The 20289-nt window shown below is 40.3% G+C and overlaps 1 protein-coding gene across 1 annotated transcript in view; it reads left to right on the top strand.

Moving 5' to 3' along the window:
- The window catches only part of kif21a (kinesin family member 21A), a 50350-nt gene that overhangs the window by 4974 nt on the left and 25087 nt on the right, over nt 1–20289 (top strand). The window contains exons 2-3 of the mRNA XM_070830581.1: nt 15871–16093; nt 18763–18945. Coding sequence (XP_070686682.1) covers nt 15871–16093; nt 18763–18945 — 406 coding nt within the window. The remainder of the gene's footprint in view (nt 1–15870; nt 16094–18762; nt 18946–20289) is intronic.

The raw sequence follows: 20289 nt of genomic DNA, 5'->3' as shown, positions 1-20289 counted from the left end.
GGACCCTGGGGAGTCTCGGTTACTGTTGGCTGTGACCTTTTGTTTCGATCGTCATTGTCTCATCAGAAAAATGGCCCGAGGGGAGCTCGCATCAGGCTGGCTTACTTCTCCACACATGCCGCGTGTATTTTTAAGTGTTAGCCAAAGTGTTAAGGTGCTAGCCAAGTTACCCAGACGGAAGCTATGAATAACACCTACTTTGCCTGTAGCACCAGTGGAAGGAGGAGTGTGTGTTCCCAACAAGTGAGTTGGAGCTCAGCTTTGAATAGACTTGGCTCTTTACAGTGTAACACGACCTGACTTTACATCACTTTGTATTTTATGATGCTGTCAGCAGTGCACTCAGGCTGCCAGACAATACAGTGTCATTGTCAAAGACGTGTGCGCTCCCTGCAGTCATGCCTTTAACTGATACTTGTATAAACTGTCATAAATGCAACCATTAATTAAGCCAACAGTCCTTGTGTGGTCTATAAAATGTCCAAAAAAAGGTAATCGTAAGTAAATCCAGCACTTGTGGTGACGTCTTTGGCTTTCTTGTTCAGTCTAAAACCCAAAGATATTCAATTTACAATGATGCAAAACAGAAAAAACACTAGCTGCTACCTGCAGCTAATAGACAGCTGCTGCCGCGACAAAGCTTTCTGGGTAAAACTGGCGCTGCAGAATTTGAGTTTCAAGTATGTGCAGCCATGTAAATACATAATATTACGGTTTCACATCCCACCAAGACTGTTTTTATTGTGATATTGCAAAATTTGATCTGTTGTTGCATCCCTATTGGTACATTTTCTGTTTAAGAACTAACAAATCAAGCAGCTATTTGCTTCAGCTTTTTCTCCCTTTTGTTTCCAAACTTAATTCTTTAACAGTCTTTAGGTTAAACAGTTAATCAATTAATTGATGAGATGATCACTGAGTAAAGTTGCCAAGCATTTTCTGGCTCCAGCTTCTCTTTCTCTTATTTTCTGTTTTGTATCTTTGTAAATTGAGCACCTTTTTAGATTTAGACTGTTTAGACACAGCAAGCAGTTTGAGGACGTCTCCTTGTTTTCTGAGAAACTTTTTGTAGACTAAACGATTAATCAAAAAATAATCAATAGATAACATGGTTATCTAGACCTCTGTCTGCAGTAGGGAGAGTTTCCTCAGCAGGTGTTGTCAGATATTCAAATGATCCTCAGTAACTGGCTTTGTCACGGTGAGAGGCTGCTCAGTAACGCAGCAAATTGAGTGAAACCCAGATACATTTCCAGTGTTTAGCCTTCATGACCTAGACAGAAGGCTCTTCTATTCCAAGTTGATGCTAAGCATAGCCTACACTTAAACTCAACTTGCCCCAAAATAGCCTCACGACTGGCCGCAGCATTGCTGCAAGACCTCAGTTATCTATATCACCACGTCTAAGGAGTCAGCGCATTTCTGCCGGACGCATCTGCAGCGCTGCACAGAGCCTTCGACTTTTCGAGCCGCATGCACCACATGTGGACACATTTATGACAAGGAATGCATTTCCTCCACCTCCTCCCCCCATTATGAAGCACTTTGGAAACAAGCTGGGCATGTAAAATAAATGGATGTAATTACGGAGTGGCTTGCACGTATACCACACCCATGCAAATGTGTTGTTCCGTCTGCCGCTGCCTTTGTCTTTCTCCACTGCACTTTACTTCCGTTTGTCATTTTCTTTCCTCCTTACTTCAGCTTTCAGTCCAACAACAACTCGATCTGTGTCGTCAGCCTTTCTCTTCCAGTGCAGATCTGTCCAGTTAAGGGCTCAGCTAAAATGGACGAGGTCTGAATGTGGCCCTAATGCCACAAATAGGATGTGGATGTAACTTAACTTCCATCATCAAACTGCCAGCAGAACGTCACAAATAGGCCTCAGACAGTCACAAATAGCTCTGTTTGCATAGTGAGCTGCCACCTTCTTATTTATGTCAAGAGGCTCTCTCTGCAGTTAATAGGTAGGGATGCATTTTCTATGTTAAGTGAGCTGGACTTCTTCATGACTCTGGTTGTGTTTCTCTGTCTATCAAACATGATATTTGAGTTCATCTCTGCTATATCTGTCATCACTGGCCTGATTTTTATGGAGCATCCTCCTTCACGTCAGTTTATTAAACATGTATGATTGGCCTCGTTGAGCCGGAATGATAAAAGCCAATGTGATTTCTCAAAGAGGGCCGCAACCGATGATCATTTTCATTATTGATCTATCAGTTATTGTTGCTAATTGATTGTGAAGTCTATGAAATGTCAGAAAATAATGATATCGGTTCCTTAAAATGCCAAACCTTGCCAAATATTGTCTGGTTTCAGCTGCATAAATGTGAGGATTTGAGGTGGGTTCATTGTTATTTGTGATTGTAAACTAAATATCTTTGAGTTTTTGGATTGTAGTTCTGATAGAGTAAGGCATTTGAAGAGTTTTCAATATTTTCTGCCATGATGGACAAGACGATTAATCATGGAAATGATCAGCGATGATCAGCCCTGCTTGAAACGCAATGAAAATGTCACTCACACTTTGTTGTGATACTGATTAAAGTTGGAGGTGTGGTGCATCTCGGTACGAACTGGCTCCCGTCTCTGCCTCATGTGGGCATTACCACATTTTGAGATCACGATCTTTGTGCAGGCAGCCACTTGAACAATACAACAGCTTTTTCTCACACTTCTCACACCCTGAAGTTGTTAAACACCTTCCCGTGTCAGACAGTCTTGCACCTAAAATGCAGGCGTGGATTAAACGGTGCTGAAGGCAGCGTATGCAAATAAACTTTCACCACCTGCTGGCATCACGTAGCTGCTGTCTGAATCTGCATATTCATGAGGTGTTAGTAATTTGAGTTCTGCTGCAGGTGTGAACACTCAGCGTGGGTGGTGTCTATATTAAATGTTTCACTGTTGATTGGCCACCCACTGGCAAATAATGGCAGAAAAATAAAATCATATCTCTGAGATGTAAATAGTTAACTGTGGAGTCTAACTGACTCCCACTCGACCTCGACTGGTGTGTTTACCTAACCTATTATTTGCTATCTGGATGCCTTGAAAGCCACAGATGGTGGCTGGCTGATGTGTCACACACACACACACACACACACACACACACACACACACACACACACACACACACACACTCTCTGAGGGGTTTCAGGGGTAGCTTTTGTGTCGCTGGCCTGTGGTTGACACAGTGATGGGACTCCTGTGTCAACACCACATGGTTGAATGACACTGCAGTCCAGGCCTGACTCTGCAATAAAGGGAATGAGGTGGATTTTTGAGGATTTGCACAGTGTTTATTATTATTTTTCTCCACTTTTCTTTAGTAGATTGGATATTGTACTTGTTTTTGTCTGGCCAAGTGGTCTGCCATGGCTGTATATAAGATTTGAACCTAACTTACAGTACCTGTTTATCATTATGCAGACCTGTTTATCATTACTGACACTTTATTTCTGCACCTTTTCTGTTTCTTCTGCTGCTGTAACAATTTACCCGTTGTTTGATTAATAAAGTCTTTCTTATCTTATCTTATTATATAGGCCGAGCTTTGTAAAACAATTGGGTAATAGTTGCCACCATTCTGGTGTTATCTTATTATGGCGTATTAGGACACATGCAATAATTGTTGCAGTGAAGTTGTATTTTGTGCAGATCTCCCAACCAAAAATCACATTTCTTGTGAGTTTTTGATTCTTCAATAACATTTAAACATTTATATAACACTAACATTCACCATAGAAACTCACTTAGAGTTGGCAGTGCTTTCAAGGAGAAGGTGACCGACCTATTTATTCAATTGTGGCTACACTAGGCTTTTAAATGCTGAAGTAGAGCACAAAAAAAATGGTTTAAGTGGTTAAACCTTTGTGGCATGTTATTCTTCATCTCTTTCCCATCTCATTTACTGTCATCTCTCCAGTGTGGACTAACTATTAAAGGCATAAAATGGCCAAAAAAAACATTAATTAAAGCCTCTGTAGACTCTATTGAAAGATACAGCCGACCTATTTTTTTTCATTTTTATTTCACTCAACACTCATTGCTATCCTGTTATACAGGCAAACACAAATACCCCTTTGACTTCAGTTAAAAGCACCAAGATGGACAGCATCTGAACATAAAATGGACGTAGTTACGTCTACGTGCAGTTAAATATCAGATATCAAACAGCCATAACACACATGTTTCTGTTATTTAAATCTTCTGCAACATCAGTATCACCTTTAAGCAGCAAGAATGAGTCACTCATAACTGGGTTAAGACTGAATTGATGGGTTTAATTGGTAACGATTGTTAGCTCTTGTTTTCAGGCTCTACTGCTGTTGTATGAGATGATTGGCATCATTACATTGTCAGCCCATTATTGGTAATGCCAGACAACTGTATACAGTAAGAGTTTATTTGTTGTGATGATCCAAATTTAATTAAACATCTCTCATTTCAGGTTAGTGTGTGTGTTTAGGTGAGTGTTTCCACTCCTGAAAAGGATGCATCATTCATAGCACACCGATGTGTCCACAAATAAAATGTGTCAACAAGGCTAGAAAAAGACGAGGGGGTTAAAAACAGCTTAAAGTAATGTGATGATTGAAAGTGAAAGGTCTGACCTGCTATCTGTTCTATGGCCATGCTCACACCAGGTATTGTTTGGATCAAACTCTGGGACATTTCACGCTTCGGTCACATTTGTTGTGGCAGCTGTGAACAGTTTTAAACATAACAGCAATGAGGTGACAGCATTTAGCTTGGAAGAAGGCCATGACCCAAAATCTTCAGAGAGGCAGTACGGCTTGACTGTACGGCTTCAAGTGCAAGTGGCAAATCCATGTGACTTTAATTTAAAGCCTGGCTCATTTGTAGTTCGACAGATTATAAATAAAATATACACAATGCAAAAAGGTTGTGGTGGTGGTGACCAAAGATTTCCTGATGGGTATAATCGAACATTAAATTTTAAAATGCCTGATGTCATCTTTAGTACTGCTGTTATTCAGTAACCTGAGAAGAGTCACCATAATTAACCTGAATGAAAAGCTGTTTTTTGGCATATGTTCTTAGCAGGGTAATTTAAGAGAGCATGCCACAGGCTGGCATTACCATAATACAGAATTAGATGTGAGTGATGTTAAATGTGTTTAGAAACACATTCGACTGCTAATTGTTACCCAAGAAACTGACGACCAATAATATGGCCACGTTGGGATGTTTTTCGCCGCCTGAAAGCCCTGTATTTAAAAACTGTGCACGCATGTGTGGACACAACATGCGCCATTCAGAGGAAGAGAGGGTGCATGCTCCCTCCAACACTGCCCCCAGCCCCCCTGCTACTTTTTCCTCTCCATGTCGACAGCTACGGATGATCCCTTGCTGACACCTCCTGTTGCCTAACCTTCCCCACCCCTGATAATGATGGTGTGGTCTGCTCCCTGACCCTTGACCTGCAGGAAGCAGTAAAGCCGTTATCGGCGTGCCACAGGGGTTTGGCACAGCCTCGTTTTGTTTTTGAGAGCACATTTTCTGAAAGGCTCACAAGCTCTAGGATCAGTGGGATATCCATGTATATCCGAAGCGTTATTAGTGGAAGATGAACCAATAAGCTCAGGTCAGCCTCCATGAACCTGGTGTGCAGACAGGCAGTGGATGTGTATGTAAAGGCCTGGGTGTGTGTCTTCATTTTGCCAGCTCTGGCCTGTATTTACTATTGCTCTGAAACACACCCAGCGACAAGTCCTATAGAGATTAAAATATTAAAAAAATAAAATAAAATCAAACCAATTCAAAGTTAAGTTCAGGTGCACGCTGCTCTGTTTAGTTATCAGGAGATGGACAACTGAGCTGATGAGAACAAAAAAGTTTTAACAAAAAATAAATGCATTTCTCAAATGTTGAATATTGTCCTGACATAAGCAGCCATATAAGATAAATATATATATATTTGAATTGTCAATTAAATCAGGAAATATCTGATTAATGAATAAAGATTACAAATCTGACCAGGCATTTGGTGCCATTTTTATTTATTTAATAGGTTTTGATCCTCTGTCCTGCAGACCATATCAGAGTGTGTACAAAAAAAAGTATTGAGGTTTTATAGCCTGCCCTATTCTTGCTAAAGCTCTCCTGAGTTTATATTTCGAGGGCAGAGCTGTTTTTTGGGGCAAGTCTAAATCAGGTGTCAAGTCTGTCAGAGCAAGTTTCATGTTTCAGGTCCTTCACAGCAACTTAAGTCATAAGTCTTTTAATAAGCAAATTACAAGGCAATATTAAATGACGAGCCATTCTAATGTCATCCTGTCAGAACTGTGTTGTATTTATCTACTTATGTGACCACGAAGGGTTGAGTTTATGTATTATTCTGGGATTGTACCAGGTCGAAACTTGAATGCTGATTTTAAATCTTTACTAAAGCCTTTACTGAAGTAAAGTTTCTCAGCAGTATCATATTTTTGTGCAGGAATGTTCTCGTTTCAGTCGTTTACTACCATCTTTAAGCTTTGCTGGAAGGATTTGAGGAGTCTGGCTTTGGTTTCCTCCCGCTCTCTGTCACCCCGGAGAGAGACAAGCTTTAACCTGTTTAAAAATGTCCGATTTTAAGTCTGTTGCCAAAACGGTTTTTATTTAAGTTGAAGACATTAACAAAAAATAATTACGTGTTTGTTACAAAAACCCACAAAACTTACCACACAGTTGTAGCATTAAAATGTTTGACAGTTTTAGAGGCGTATTTATCTTTTTTCCTAATCTAAGTGGAGGGACATGGGATAGATTCACACTACGACAAACTGATTTTAGGCTTTAATCTGTGTTTTTTTTTCCATAAAATATCATACTGCCGATTTTTAGTTAAAATTTAAGTTTATTATATTTAATTGATGCGGCACAGACGCTCAAGAGGCTCTTTGGACTTGACCCGAGGCTAACTCTCTTGTCCAACTCAGCTTTGGGCCTATTAACATTTCATATCCTCTAAAGTTGGACGTTTAACCCAAACGGAGTTGGCAGCTTTGTGCAATTAACTTGGTTTATAACTAAGGCCTCGCTCAGCGGTTACACTCCAAACCCGTGGGTAAAGAATAATTATATGATCAACCCTTTTTGTCTTTTTGATGCTCATGCTTCAGTCACGAGGATGGAGGCTCACAGGAAATGTTGTGTGTGATTCACTGGTTGGGTTGGCAGTGAATTAACCTCATCCTGAAGTCTTTGACGGGTGACAGGAGGCTGAGTGAGTTTCCCTCTCTGAAGCCCCTCCTCCTGGCATCCTTTAGTCGGCCAGAACAGCATTATATCCTGCTGGGATCGGATTATGACTTTAATTCTTGGCTTCCATTACTGGTCACCATGGCAACCCCATCCTTTAAGTCACGCAGACAGAATACAGCAGACTGTTTCAGAGCTGCACGGACATAGAGACGTATTGGTGCAATATTAGGGAATATTAAATCTCCACAGATGTGAAGCTAAAGCTTTTATCAGTGATGGATTTGTTTTTGGCTGCGGTACAGTTTGCATGTGCTTGTGGTTTTCTTGCAGCTCGCCTGTGGCCTGGTGTTCAGTCAAAGTAGACGGTGCCCTGAGCTCTTTGTCTGGTGCGGTAGGTGGTCCGGTCTGGCTGAATGGGCAGAGCATGAAAACCACTTCTAGCAGGGTTTGTGATACTAAAAATGTACCGTCGCATCACATTGTACTGCAAGGCACTTTAAAAGCATCAACCGAAGCCGCAGAGGATCTTTGTGTTGCATTTATTCTGCAAGTTCTGTATATATGAGCCTGAGATTTCTTTTTCATTTTTTTGCCAGGCAGTTACGTTTGAGGCTGCGGCCAAACTGCAGTAGTCAGCAAACATGAAGAGCTGGATGCTGATATATTCTCTTGTTTTTCACAGCATCTACACAGTGAGGTGTCTCATTCGCCTCGAAATACAGACGAGCTTTAAGTCTTTAACATTCTTGTGAAAATCCAGATATTATTCCAGCTTCTACAGTGTTAAGTCTTTCTCTTTAAAACTGCGCACAACCCCCCCTCCCATTGACATACACATCTGCTGAGCTCTGTTGCTCTAATCCCCGTACTGCAGAGGTGAATTCTTGCACAAAACGTAATATGCAACCCCTGCAAGCATGCAGTGACTTCAGATTATAGCAGCGAAAGTACAGCATAGACCTGTTTAAAGACTTGTCTTATACAGCAAGTGAGCGCTGAATACAAGTTGTAGATAGTACTTTACTTTATTTTCATGTGTCCTCCTCATACAGATGCAATAAATAGTGATGTTTGATGTGATCAGTGTCATTTAACTGGTTTGGAGAAGAAACATCCTGCTCTTTATTTCCTCCTGATTTGTGAGTCTCTGAGCTCTCCCTTGTTGTTTGACACACTTAAATACAATACAGACATATGTGCATGGTTTGGTGTTTTAGGACAGTGATTGACAAGAAGATTAGGACACATGACAGCAAAGAGCTGCAAAGGGAATTAAGTACATGTTCCTGTAATTTGCAACTTACCTGACCAGTTCTGGATAGACCTGATGTGTTAAACCGAAAGGGTAAACCCCAAACCTCTGTCACATAATGTCTTGTTAAGAAGGATTTCCTGATATGTCCTACAGTGCGTGAAAGTTGAGAAAGGAAACAGATGAAAGCCGACAGCCTCGGAGCAATCACCTGCCCTATCAGAGCTCCTTTTTCCCTCTGCCTCACTACAACTGCAACCACAAAGCAGCATCTAGACGCCAACCTGCAGTGTCTGGCAATGAGCCAAGCGTGTGACAAAGACATACACTCGTATCTTTTCTTTCCTCTGCACACGCTCGGTCTTTAAATGCCCTTTGCACAGCCTTAATTGTCTCCTCTATGAAGGACAGTGAGACGTTATGCTCTTATGCTAGGCAGGTGACATCATCCCAAGCACTGCACTGCACTGCACTGCTGCTCTCAGCAAATCTCCACATAAAGATCTGGCCTGTTTACTCTCCAGTCCACTCTGCAGCAGCCATTGGGGGCAGAGCTTAAGCTTTTGTGTGCGTGGCTTTGACTTTTGACTGCATGTGCCTGAACAAAGGTTTCTCTGAATTTTATTTTCTCCTCCCCTCTACCTCTGCAGTACGGCTGTGTCTCTGCAAACTCAAATTAAGTGGTGCTCAGACCTACATCATTGTCAAAGAATCGCAATTTCCTAAATATATATTCTATCATAGTAGCCTCATGAGGTAATTGGAGTCAGTGAATAGAAACAACAAAAATATGAATATTTAATATTCACCAAAGAAGGAAAAAGAGTTTCCTAAAATACTTTTTGTTGGCCTCGTATGGAAGACGTGCATTTATTTTGTTTCATTTAACATTTCAGTGTGTTTTGCTGACAGCTGGATAAGAGCTATAGATGAGGGTGGCATCCGTAATGATTTATTGAGTGCAGTGAGGAGGAGGTTTGACAGTGGCTGGAGGATTCGGGTGGAGGTGTGGTAGCAGGTTTGGGCGTGCTCTAGCGTTCATAGCTTAACACCAACAGCTCAGAAACGAGGTGTGAATGAAGGTTTATAAAGTACAAATAAAATAAAGCATCTTTTTAACTGCTCTGTTTTAAATGGGGGGTTGAGCTCATGTGTTAACGGCAGCATCTGCAACGCTGGAGAAACTAGTAAGAGTAGCTCAGTTTTGAAAGTATCCGGCCTAAAATAATCGTGATTTGAATTTTGGCTGCAGTTCTTTCTCATTCTTGTGTGACTACGTCGCTAGCTTTAGCCTCGGGGAAAACTGCGGTCATACACAATGGGTGCACTTGCAGCGTGCGTGCAGGTTAACAGGCAAGACGGAAAACTATTTGATTTATTGACTGCTGTGTTATGAGAATTTCAACCAGTAAAACAAAAAGTGCTTCTAAAATAAATTGCAGACTCTACCTTTTATGTAATTATAATATAATTGCTATCCTGTATGTTATCTTCATGTTTATCGTTGAAAAACAACAAATTGGGCTAAAACCTAATCATTGGGTTTGTTATTCCTGTAATTCTGTCTATAATTTGCTATGTGAAGAATAATATTTATTTTTTTATTACTTGTATTTAGTTTTTAAATTATATTTTTTCAATAAAGAGCTTTATTGACAGTTCGTCCTATATTGTTTGTATATATTTTAGTATCACAAGGGTCTGTGTCCATATAGCCTCATTATCTGAGCTCCAGTGGGACCAAACAAGAGGGGTATGTTGCTTTCCCTACCGTCACAGGCCTCTGTGTTTATATCGATATCCAGACAACAGGTCTCTGCTGCAGAGACTTTTATGACCTTTGACCCCGACCCTCACCTGACCTCTGACCCCAGCTCCTCCCCTAATGCTCAAAATCCACAGACCCTAAAATAGACAAGTCACCACAACTGTTTTTTATGGCTCTTGTATTGATACAGTGCTGCTCAGTTTACTGTGTACTTTTTTTAAAAGTTAGAATACTTTGTAATACTTATTATTATATATCTGGTATAATACTATCAAGGTTTACGTTTTTTACCGTTTAAATTCACAAAATGCTGACGTTGTAATTTTGGCCGTCTTTTATGAACATGGTATTATTCCCTTGTATTTCACAATAGAAATGTACTTACATACAACAAATGAGCCAAACTTTAAACCTTATTTTGTGTGGAAAGTGGGGCTGGACAATATGGCTGAAGTTGGTGCCACCATTTTGGCAGGAATACGTTTCACAACTAAAACCTACTTGATATAACTCATTTAAATGTTGTTAAGTAAATATTAAGTTCTTACAGCTTCACTCAAAAACAGCTAAAACGCGGAACATTTTAATGTAGTTATTTTAGACTAAACTATCTAATATTAATGCTTGAATCAATAAGAAATCTCCACCAAATTCCTGATTGTACAGTAAGAAGATTAAAAAAAGAGTACATTTCGGAAATGCCAGCATATTGCCACATGTGAGAGCACTGGGGGAGAGTGAAACAGACAGGATTACACACCCAATTAGGGAGCTAAATTGGCTGAAACAAAGACCCCCTTTGTGGTTACTAGAAAGGATTAGATTTCTAGAACAGTCTTACAGGCCACGGAAACCTTTAAATTGGTTAAATATGGTGATTTTGACATGGAAGCTAATTGATTTTCTGATTGGGATCACATTTATTGTGCTCTATGATAACAAAAGCAGCGTGAGATCACTAGACAATAGAGCACGGAGGAGGAGGAGGAGGTTTTTTTTTTTTTTTTATGTGTACTCTACTTCACCCACTGACGATGTATGACGCTCTTTGAGTATCACATCCCAACATTTACTTTATATCTGAAGACTGTGACAGCTCCACTGTGTAGCTCTACAGCTATCTCAGGATTCAGGACAGGTGAATCTGAGATCTGATCAGTATTGACAACATTTATGTAAGATATTTGAACGTCTTTTGGATTGTCTTTTAAGTAAGTAACACGAGAACACCTCAGAATACGTGTAATTCATGTCTCATTTGTGGTGTAAAAGGTTATTAGGTGGTCTCTGAAAGGCACCCCAGCTCTGCTGCACAACATGATGTTGTACCAGATAAGGATCACACATAGATAAAGATTGGGACATGCCTAGACTTAAGTCTCATAAGTCATGTAACATGACTTTGGAAAGCTGTGCACCTAATCCACTTATTTGTAGTTGTGTTAAAGATAGTTGGAGCCAATCATTCATTTGCTCAAAGTGCAGTAAGGGTCTGCAGCTCCCTTACTGACCTGTAAAACTGCTCTGCTGACTTATATTAGATGTAAACAAACTTCTAATCGTGCTGAAAACTAGCTAACCCAAGCAAAACTACCCCCAGAGACTGTCAGCAGCTACTTCATCACAAAGTCCCAGTTAATACTGAAGCAGCTTGTTGACATGCTGAGTTTGCTCATTTTCTTATTGTCATGATTCAGCAGGTCTTTGCCTCAAATGATTTATTATGCTCATATGTTTATACAGACTTATAGGCTGTCAATAAACACTTAACGTTGCCTGCTGTTGAATTGGATCACCTGGGGAAATCTTCAGTATTAACATGAAAGTCAGCATTAAAGGTGGTTTTGTGATATTTCTCCAGACAAAGTGAGTGCAACAGAAGAATGAGCCTAAAGCCCTCAATGAAGGAGTGAAGCGTCAGAGATAAAGCAGTCTGGAAATGAATCAAATGGCAAATACTCAAATGACTGTTTCACCAAAAGCATCTAGCAGAAAAGTAGGAGAATATTTTTCATTATTAAGGTAGTATCTTTGATCTGTTACCATTTTGTGTAGTTATATGTGGACACGTCGTGACCTCCAGGCAGGACATTACCTCTCCTCCCTCGCCTCCGTCCAGCCGTGTAATCCTACAGCCGGGGCGCTGGTGTCAGCACTGGGATCCAGTGTCACACAGACGGACACAATGGCCGCACTGTACTCCCCTCGCAGCATTGTTCTCCCCTCAACTTGGAGGCACAATGAGACCCTTATCCACACTGGACAGAGACTGGCAGGCCCGCTGTCAGGTGCTTTTCTTCCAAGCTTGTTTGTGAGCTGAACCCACGAGGAGAGTTTGTTTAAAAATGACAGACTGATCCTTTCTGAAGGATTGACTCACTCTGTCACAACATAAGTGTGAACAGTGATGCTGAAATTGATTATTCTGCTACTTGCAAACACATTAGACTAATCCTGGCCTTTGGGTATCAACCCCCTGCTGTTTTTTCTGCTACCAGTAAATTGCAATGCAAATTATTTGCATAGGATTAATCAGCTCCTTCGTTCAATTCCTGACGTGATGAAACAACAGCAACGTTATGGTACTTGACATTTAGGAATGATAGCCTGTACATTACAATTTACAAGACGAGCAATAGTTTAAAGGTAGAACTGTTCAATATCATGCACAACAGTAAGATACATTTACTGAACCAGCACATCAAACCGGCGTTTCAGCCCCTACAGACCTTTTTTCAGAAAATTAGTTTTCATGTTCTCATCCTCTCTGACGATTTCAAACTCTGAGGTCTGAGGGGACTGAGAAACATCTGCGTGATCTACTGATTAAATATATGTGTTGAATGTATGAACAGTGAGTGTGAATCTCCCCAGCGTACCTACACAATGATGAAAGTCTTGTCAGGCAGCCTACTAAAAGTAAGATGAGAGATGTTTGCTATGTCTAGAACAAAAACTTCAGCTAATCACTTATTTTTATTTTTACATTTATTTTTATTTAAGTTGTTAAACCATAGTCTAGTAAAATGAAAACTGTATGATCATAATGTTGTGATTCCACAAACATTTTAATTATTGCACAGCCCTCATTTTCAGCAACAACAGCAAAGAGGTACGAGTCTTTTACTGTATATATTTTGAATTATAAATGATTTAAGAGCCTTTAGTTCAGTATAGCTATAGTATCATTATGTATAAACACTTATCATGTCTACTTTTACCTTTTTAATGTCCTCCTTGTATGAAACCATCAGCAGAGGATCATTTGGAGATGTTTAGCACTATTTCTAAGTTTTTCATTGACAGCCCAAGGCCACAAGAATCTATTTTCATTCACATTGAACATTCAGAGTGCTTCTCTTTCTATTGTCTGTGTGCTTGAATGCAGCCCCTTTGTTTGTATGTGTGTGTGTGTGTTCGTACTGGTTGTTACACCATCCTCCTTTCACAAAAGAAGTAAACGCTCACTTTCATTGCAGAATGAAACACAGAGTGCCACTGTCTGCCCCCTTCGCTCTCTCACTCCTTCCCCTCTCACGTCCATATTGAACTAGGTAATCCCTGCCAGTTGGCCAACATTCAGGGCAGCATTACTAACATTCAGCATTTCAGCTTTGTCAGGACAGAGAGAGATGAGCAGACACACTAATGCAGTACATATTAACCCAGCTGGCAAGTTTTATGGGACAAAGTATTGGGTCAGAGTACGATGTGATCCTGCACGAAACTGCAGCAGATGAAAATGTACGAAATGATTAAAAGATGTTCAGAATATTCTGTGATTTAAGATCATAAAAAATCATTTGCCTGTTACACGAGAGAGAAAAAGCCAAATATAGAGATTTTGAACAGTTTTAGCATTTGCATCTGAAGGAAGTTTGTTTAATGTGTTTCTAACGACTGGATACCAAAACATATGCAAATGCGGCGCTATAATCACCTCTCTGTCTCCAGTCTGGCTCCAGCTGCTTAATGAAGCAGCTCCTGGCTGTGCTAACTTATTCAGCAGGGTCGTTAGAAAGATTATTGTATGTTTCACAGGTTTGTTCCCCACAGCACATCCTCACGTGTCAGCAGCTCCGGTACCATGCATCCTGTTAATGTGTCCTTGAACATGACAATAGGACGCTCACTCACATGTGTTCTGGCTTCAGTCTTTTTAACGTACATCATCGGTGTTCTTCAGGAATTTATCAACAGATCGCTCAAAAAATAGTGTCATACCTCAACACAGTTATTTTCCCCTGATCTCAGCCTGAGTCCTTTTGTATCTTGAGACTTTTGAAGGCCATCTGTAGTTCAATCCTGCAGCACAGAGGAGACTTGATCATGTTTTCTGTTTAATTATTATTTTACTACACTGACCAGTAATACTGACCTTGTGTTTTATAGTTTGATTATGAACTTTTGCTTTTTGCTGTGTTATCTGCACAGTTTATTTCCTTTACTGTGATATTCTCCTTTTGTTTTTTATTTTACTGAGCTATTATCCAATAACTGCAGATAATCAGATGTGGCAGCAGACCTTTTAGTCATACTGATCATGTTTTATTTGGCTCAATAGTTTGGGTGCGGTTGGAATGTTCTTCCATTGCTGTCTGTGTGATGCCAACAATGTCTACTGCTTTAGGCTGCATTTTTCTTGCCTGGACTGAATTAATTAAACTCTCACCAATTGATTTATGATGGCCTACAAGGGACAGTAGTTGTGTTTTTGAGTAACAAAAGGGAGGATTAAATGTTTCAGATTATGGAGGGCAAATTGTTTTCCTTTTTATTGTTTAATTGTAAATTTTTATGATAACATTTAAAGGCTGTTTTTGCTTTAATCCTCTATTAGTTTCAATCCCTGGTTTACCCAATCATTGTCACACAAACTATATTTTATGATGTATATATATATATATATATTTTAGATGATAATGTCCAGTTTTGATGCCAATAGCAGCGGTTAAACTTTTTTCCATCCTGATTGATCCTCATTATTTCGATTGGAGAGTTCGGTTGATTCTTTTTTTTTTTTCCTACTGCCTAGCTGTCCAATAATTTCCAGTTCTAATAGAGTTTGTATCAAAAACAAACTGTCAGCAGAGCTTTGAGAGAAGACGGAGGCATACGCAATAGAGCTGCAACAATTGATTGATTAGCTGTAAACTATTAAAGTAATCACCAGCTATTGTGATAATCAATTAATCAGTTTGAGTGATTTAAGAAAAAAAAAAATCTAAATTCTCAGATTGCAGCATCTTAAATGAAAAGACATTTCAGGGCGTCGTCTTTAGGAAACACTGATTGACATTTTTCACCATTTTTTGATGTTTTACAGACCAAGCAGCCAATCGATTTATCAAGAAATCGACAATGACAGTAATATTTATTGCAGCTCTAACTTACAGAACGACCGCAGTCAGAAAGTAATGAGGTTAAATCTTTTACACAGTACAATTTTTCTATTGATTGGTTTTAAACTGATTAGAATAAGAATATTAGGCTCCATGTAAAAGTAGCTACTGTCTGTGGGGCATTAATTTAACAGTACGTTTATTGTAGTATCCAGTGGAGTTGAGTTGGACTTAATCAAGTTTGCTCCCTCATTTTGTACCTCAACAAGCTCTTATGTCTGTTTTTTCTGTAGGATTCGTCCTCAGCTGGCCAGAGAGAAGATAGAGGGATGTCACATCTGTACGTACGTGATGCCCGGGGAGCCTCAGGTGATCCTGGGAAAAGACAAGTCTTTCACCTTCGACTACATGTTCGACATGGACTCTCAGCAGGACAACATTTACACCACCTGCACGGAGAAGCTGATCGAGGGCTGCTTCGAGGGCTACAACGCCACCGTCTTTGCATACGGACAGGCGAGTCTTTGTCCTCTGTGTCACAGCTGCAGTGCTGATGGTGCTTTATGGCTGAGTGGATGCAGGGAAATGGGTCCTATGCATTTGTGTGTTTGAGGAGAGAAAGAGAAGGGGGTGTTTGAGAGGAGGAGAGTGTTGACATTTGGGTAAAAGGAAACCAGAGGAGATTTCTGTCGTGGAATTTGAACTTCGGTGACCTTGTGTTTGTCCAGCCATAGTTTTAAAGGAATAGTTAGACATTTGGGGAATAACAGTCACTCAGGTTTGGATGAGAAGATCACTTTTAACATCACTCCTGCACATGCAATATGTAATATGAAGCCACAACCAGGAGGAGGCTAGCTTAGCTTAGCCTAAAGCCTTGATACAAGGAGAAATGGGTAGCCTGGCTCTGTCTGTAGATTAAAAAAAAAAAACAAATCAGCTTTGATTTGAAAATTGGCATGAAATATGTCACCTTAAGCTCTCATTACCGTATTTTAAACTGTTTTCAGACATTTAAAAGATCAATTAATTTATAAAATAATCAGATAAATGCATGCTGAAAATAATCATAATCTGCAGCCCTACTCCTTCAGTTACTCCTTCGTCTCTTTCACCTCCCCCTCCCTCCTCGTTTCCATCACCAAGTTCGCCACATGGAAATAACATGCAAGTTTAAGCCTCCTCCCCTTTACGTCCCCCTACTGCTTAGGTTGCCGTGGCGACAGAGCTCCCTCTTCACGGCTCTCACGCGATTCAAAGGGAAGTGAAGTGCACACACACCTTTTTAGACAGCTATACATCTTTAATGTGTGTCCATATCAACCCACATCTCCCCAGTAACTGCCTCTGTTGCTGCTGGCCTACTTCTGACAGCACATTCACACGCTGCAGTTGGTCTGGCCTGGATCGGACCTGCTTGCCTCTGTTGCTTTACAGGGACTAATCTAGATTTAGACTGACCCACTCGGCTGCATCACAAGAACTCTGCACAGTTGGGATATAAACAGACAGTAATGATATGTGATGTGTCTGATTTTAAACAAGAAACGTAGCATACCAACCTGTTAGCGTGTCAATTCAGTGTCCTAAAATATAAGCAGTACGTTAACACAGTGAAGAGGAAGCAGGCAGGTAAATGGTTATCAATATTTCTACTGACAGAACACTGGATTGACCTGGTTGTGAGAAGTCGCCTTTTTTTTCTTGACTGGAAAAACTTGCTCTCCAACTCCATATACAGTGTAACCCCCAGGTAAATACAATGAGTCCATGTCTCTCTGTCTCTAGGGGATGTCAAAAGGCATTCTGGGAAGCGCAGGAAGTCAAAAATCTCATAAAAATAACACAAAGTAAAACTATATAAATTAGAACCATACAAGACAGAGTGTAATGATAATATTAATTATTTGTTTATCTCTTTTTTCTAAAGCTGATGTACAAAGGATAATTTACAAGGCAGAAACAACTCACCCTACATTTGACCTTTTCTGTTATGACATGAGCCTTCGTACACAAAGTCAGGTCCATAAAGAAATGGATTCCCCAGTTTGTTGTGGAAGAGTTTAACTGGTCTGCCCCGACCTCGACCCCATCCCAAAACCTTCTGATGTTTTGGAAAGCTGACTGAGAGCCTGGCCTTATCGCCCAGCATCAGTGTTGGACCTCACTAATGCTTTTGTGACTGAACGGGAGCAGCTCTCTGCAGCCAGATCAACCCAGAGTGAATGCTGATAGTACAAAACCTTAAGCATTAATCTTTTGCTATGAGATGTTCAATAATCATGCAGTATCTTTTTGTGATCAGCTCTAAATGGCACCATTCATTCAATACAGGAATATTACTGATACACAGTAAGTATTGTCCCCAGTTTTTTGTAATAGTAGTGGAAAAATCCAAATAGATATGACAAAACTTTAAAGGTTCCATATTATATTATACAAAATGCACTTTTTAATGCCTTCTCAACATAAATATGTTTCCCTGGTGACTAAAGACAAAAGTCCATCCTCTTACTTTTTCTTCTGCTCCATCTTTCAGTAAATGTGTGTGAAAACACCTCCTTTAGATTTGGCTCCCTTATGAATTCACCAGGGGCTTTTTTTCACTAAAGACTAGTTTTATCAAGCTTGAAGTAACAGTTAAGTTCAGACGGTCGTTTGAAATCTTTGGAGCCTTTTTAAGAGCGTACTCCACAGATTTGTCTTTGCCACAACTCTGCCAGACTTAGCATACCTCTGCTTTTGCAGCATCGATTTTGTCTTTTTACTCCGCACATTCTTCTTCTTCCTTGACAAAAGCCGATGCCTTTATTACCCACAATGCTGCTTGACTGCTAACAATGAGGTCGAAGTTGCTGGTGTGCTCTACTTGTAGCAGCTTATGTAATCTTGACCTGCTACCCTCTAGCAGGGATGAGGAGCGGGCTACAGATTTTATTTTCTTCTATTCTCCAGCTGACCCTGACTCAAGTAACATTACTTGAGGCAATCTATCAGACTTTTTGCAGCTCCCTCTGGAACCACTAAAGGCCTTTTGTGTTTCAAATCGTTCTCCCCAAAACCTGCAAACAGACTTTGTATGTGTAAAATCAGCAGAGTGCTTCAGGCAAAGGCATGGTCATCCTGAGTTTTTAAACTTGAAAAGCTTTTGGTTCTTTTTATGATATTTACTCCTCTCCATCCAGACGGGTTCAGGGAAGACCTACACCATGGGGACGGGCTTTGATGTCAACATCGCAGATGAGGAGTTGGGCATCATCCCCCGCGCCGTCCACCACCTTTTCAAGGGCATCGAGGAGCGCCGACAGGCCGCCCAAGAGGAGGGACGCCCCGTACCTGAGTTTAAGATCAACGCCCAATTCCTCGAGGTACACACCCACCCACAAAATGAAACAAACAAAATACAGTCATTCTCACACTACCATTAGAACAGGCTTTACGCAGATGTCATGGGTCAGGCTTATACTGTTGACACTGCTCATTTAACAAGCTTTGAGACCAGCGCTCCATCATTGGGGAACATCCACACTGACAATTGAACTGCAGCAGCTGTCATCGGGGGGTTAGGAGGTGTCGGGGGGGGATGGTGGTGTCTCAGTCTGGACAGGAAGAGTTAACACAAATGATGGGAGTAGACAGTTGTGCCGGTCCATCAGACTATGACAGTGTTCACATTCCTAGAAGACCTGGAACTGGAGAGTTGGATGAGTGGTGGCGATGAAATATGGATATGCAGAGAAAATCAAACTCCAGGCAGATAGTTATAGTTTCAGACATGATTCTCAACCAGTTTCTATTATTCTTATTCTTAACATTTGAAAAGAGCGTCCAAGTAATCCTGAGACACTGAATGTTTAATGAAACTTGGACTGTTAAAGTGTCAAAGAACTAGTAGATGAAGAAAATGAGATGTCATTGCAGATTTTATAGATTTCGTTTGTTTAACTGTCAGGAAGAAAACTGATATTAAATCAAGGCAATTATCACCAAACAAATACTTCAGTCTGACACTAATGATGGCTTGATGGCGAGATATTCAAAAACATTTTGGTATGTAGATGAGCAAGCATATAATGTCCACTGGAAAAGCACATCCCCCCCATAATCCTAATTTAGTCACTTTTGTAGTTTCAGGTTGATTTAGAGTCCCTCAGATCTCTCACCTGGACTATGATGGCTAAGAGGAAAACGTTCAGAGTGAATACAAATGTTTGTACACTCATTTCAGCCGTTTCTTCCCGTATTACCAGGCCCTCAGAGGAAAGAGTTTAACGAGCAGTGATGTTTGCCTCTTAGGCCACATTACAGGCTGCCCCACCTTATACCTTTTATTGGTGAAGTTGTTTGTGTGCAGTCTGAAAGTAATGCCTCCAGACACAACTTAGGGCTGCATAAAAGGCATCGACAACTTTGTTTACCAGGTAATATTTTTATTTACAGTTATCAGTCAAAGACTAGCTGTAAAGCACAGTGCTGTTTTTAGTAAAGATGCCAATACAGCATGATATCATAAAGTATCATGTATCTAAACTAAAAAAGATTTAGAATGACTGCATTAACAATACAGAGATTTACATAGGACCAAACGTATCTGTATATTTGTCTTTAATCCAAAATGGTCTGAAATCTTTTGAATTTGAAAGCTTCTTTGAATTTTGATGATTTAATCTTTGATCACATCTGCCTGGTTCAGTCTTCTTGTGTGCTTTGGC

This window comes from Pempheris klunzingeri, chromosome 5, assembly GCF_042242105.1.
Source record: "Pempheris klunzingeri isolate RE-2024b chromosome 5, fPemKlu1.hap1, whole genome shotgun sequence".
NCBI classification, from domain to species: Eukaryota; Metazoa; Chordata; class Actinopteri; order Acropomatiformes; family Pempheridae; genus Pempheris; species Pempheris klunzingeri.
This window is presented reverse-complemented; position numbering and strand designations above follow the sequence as displayed.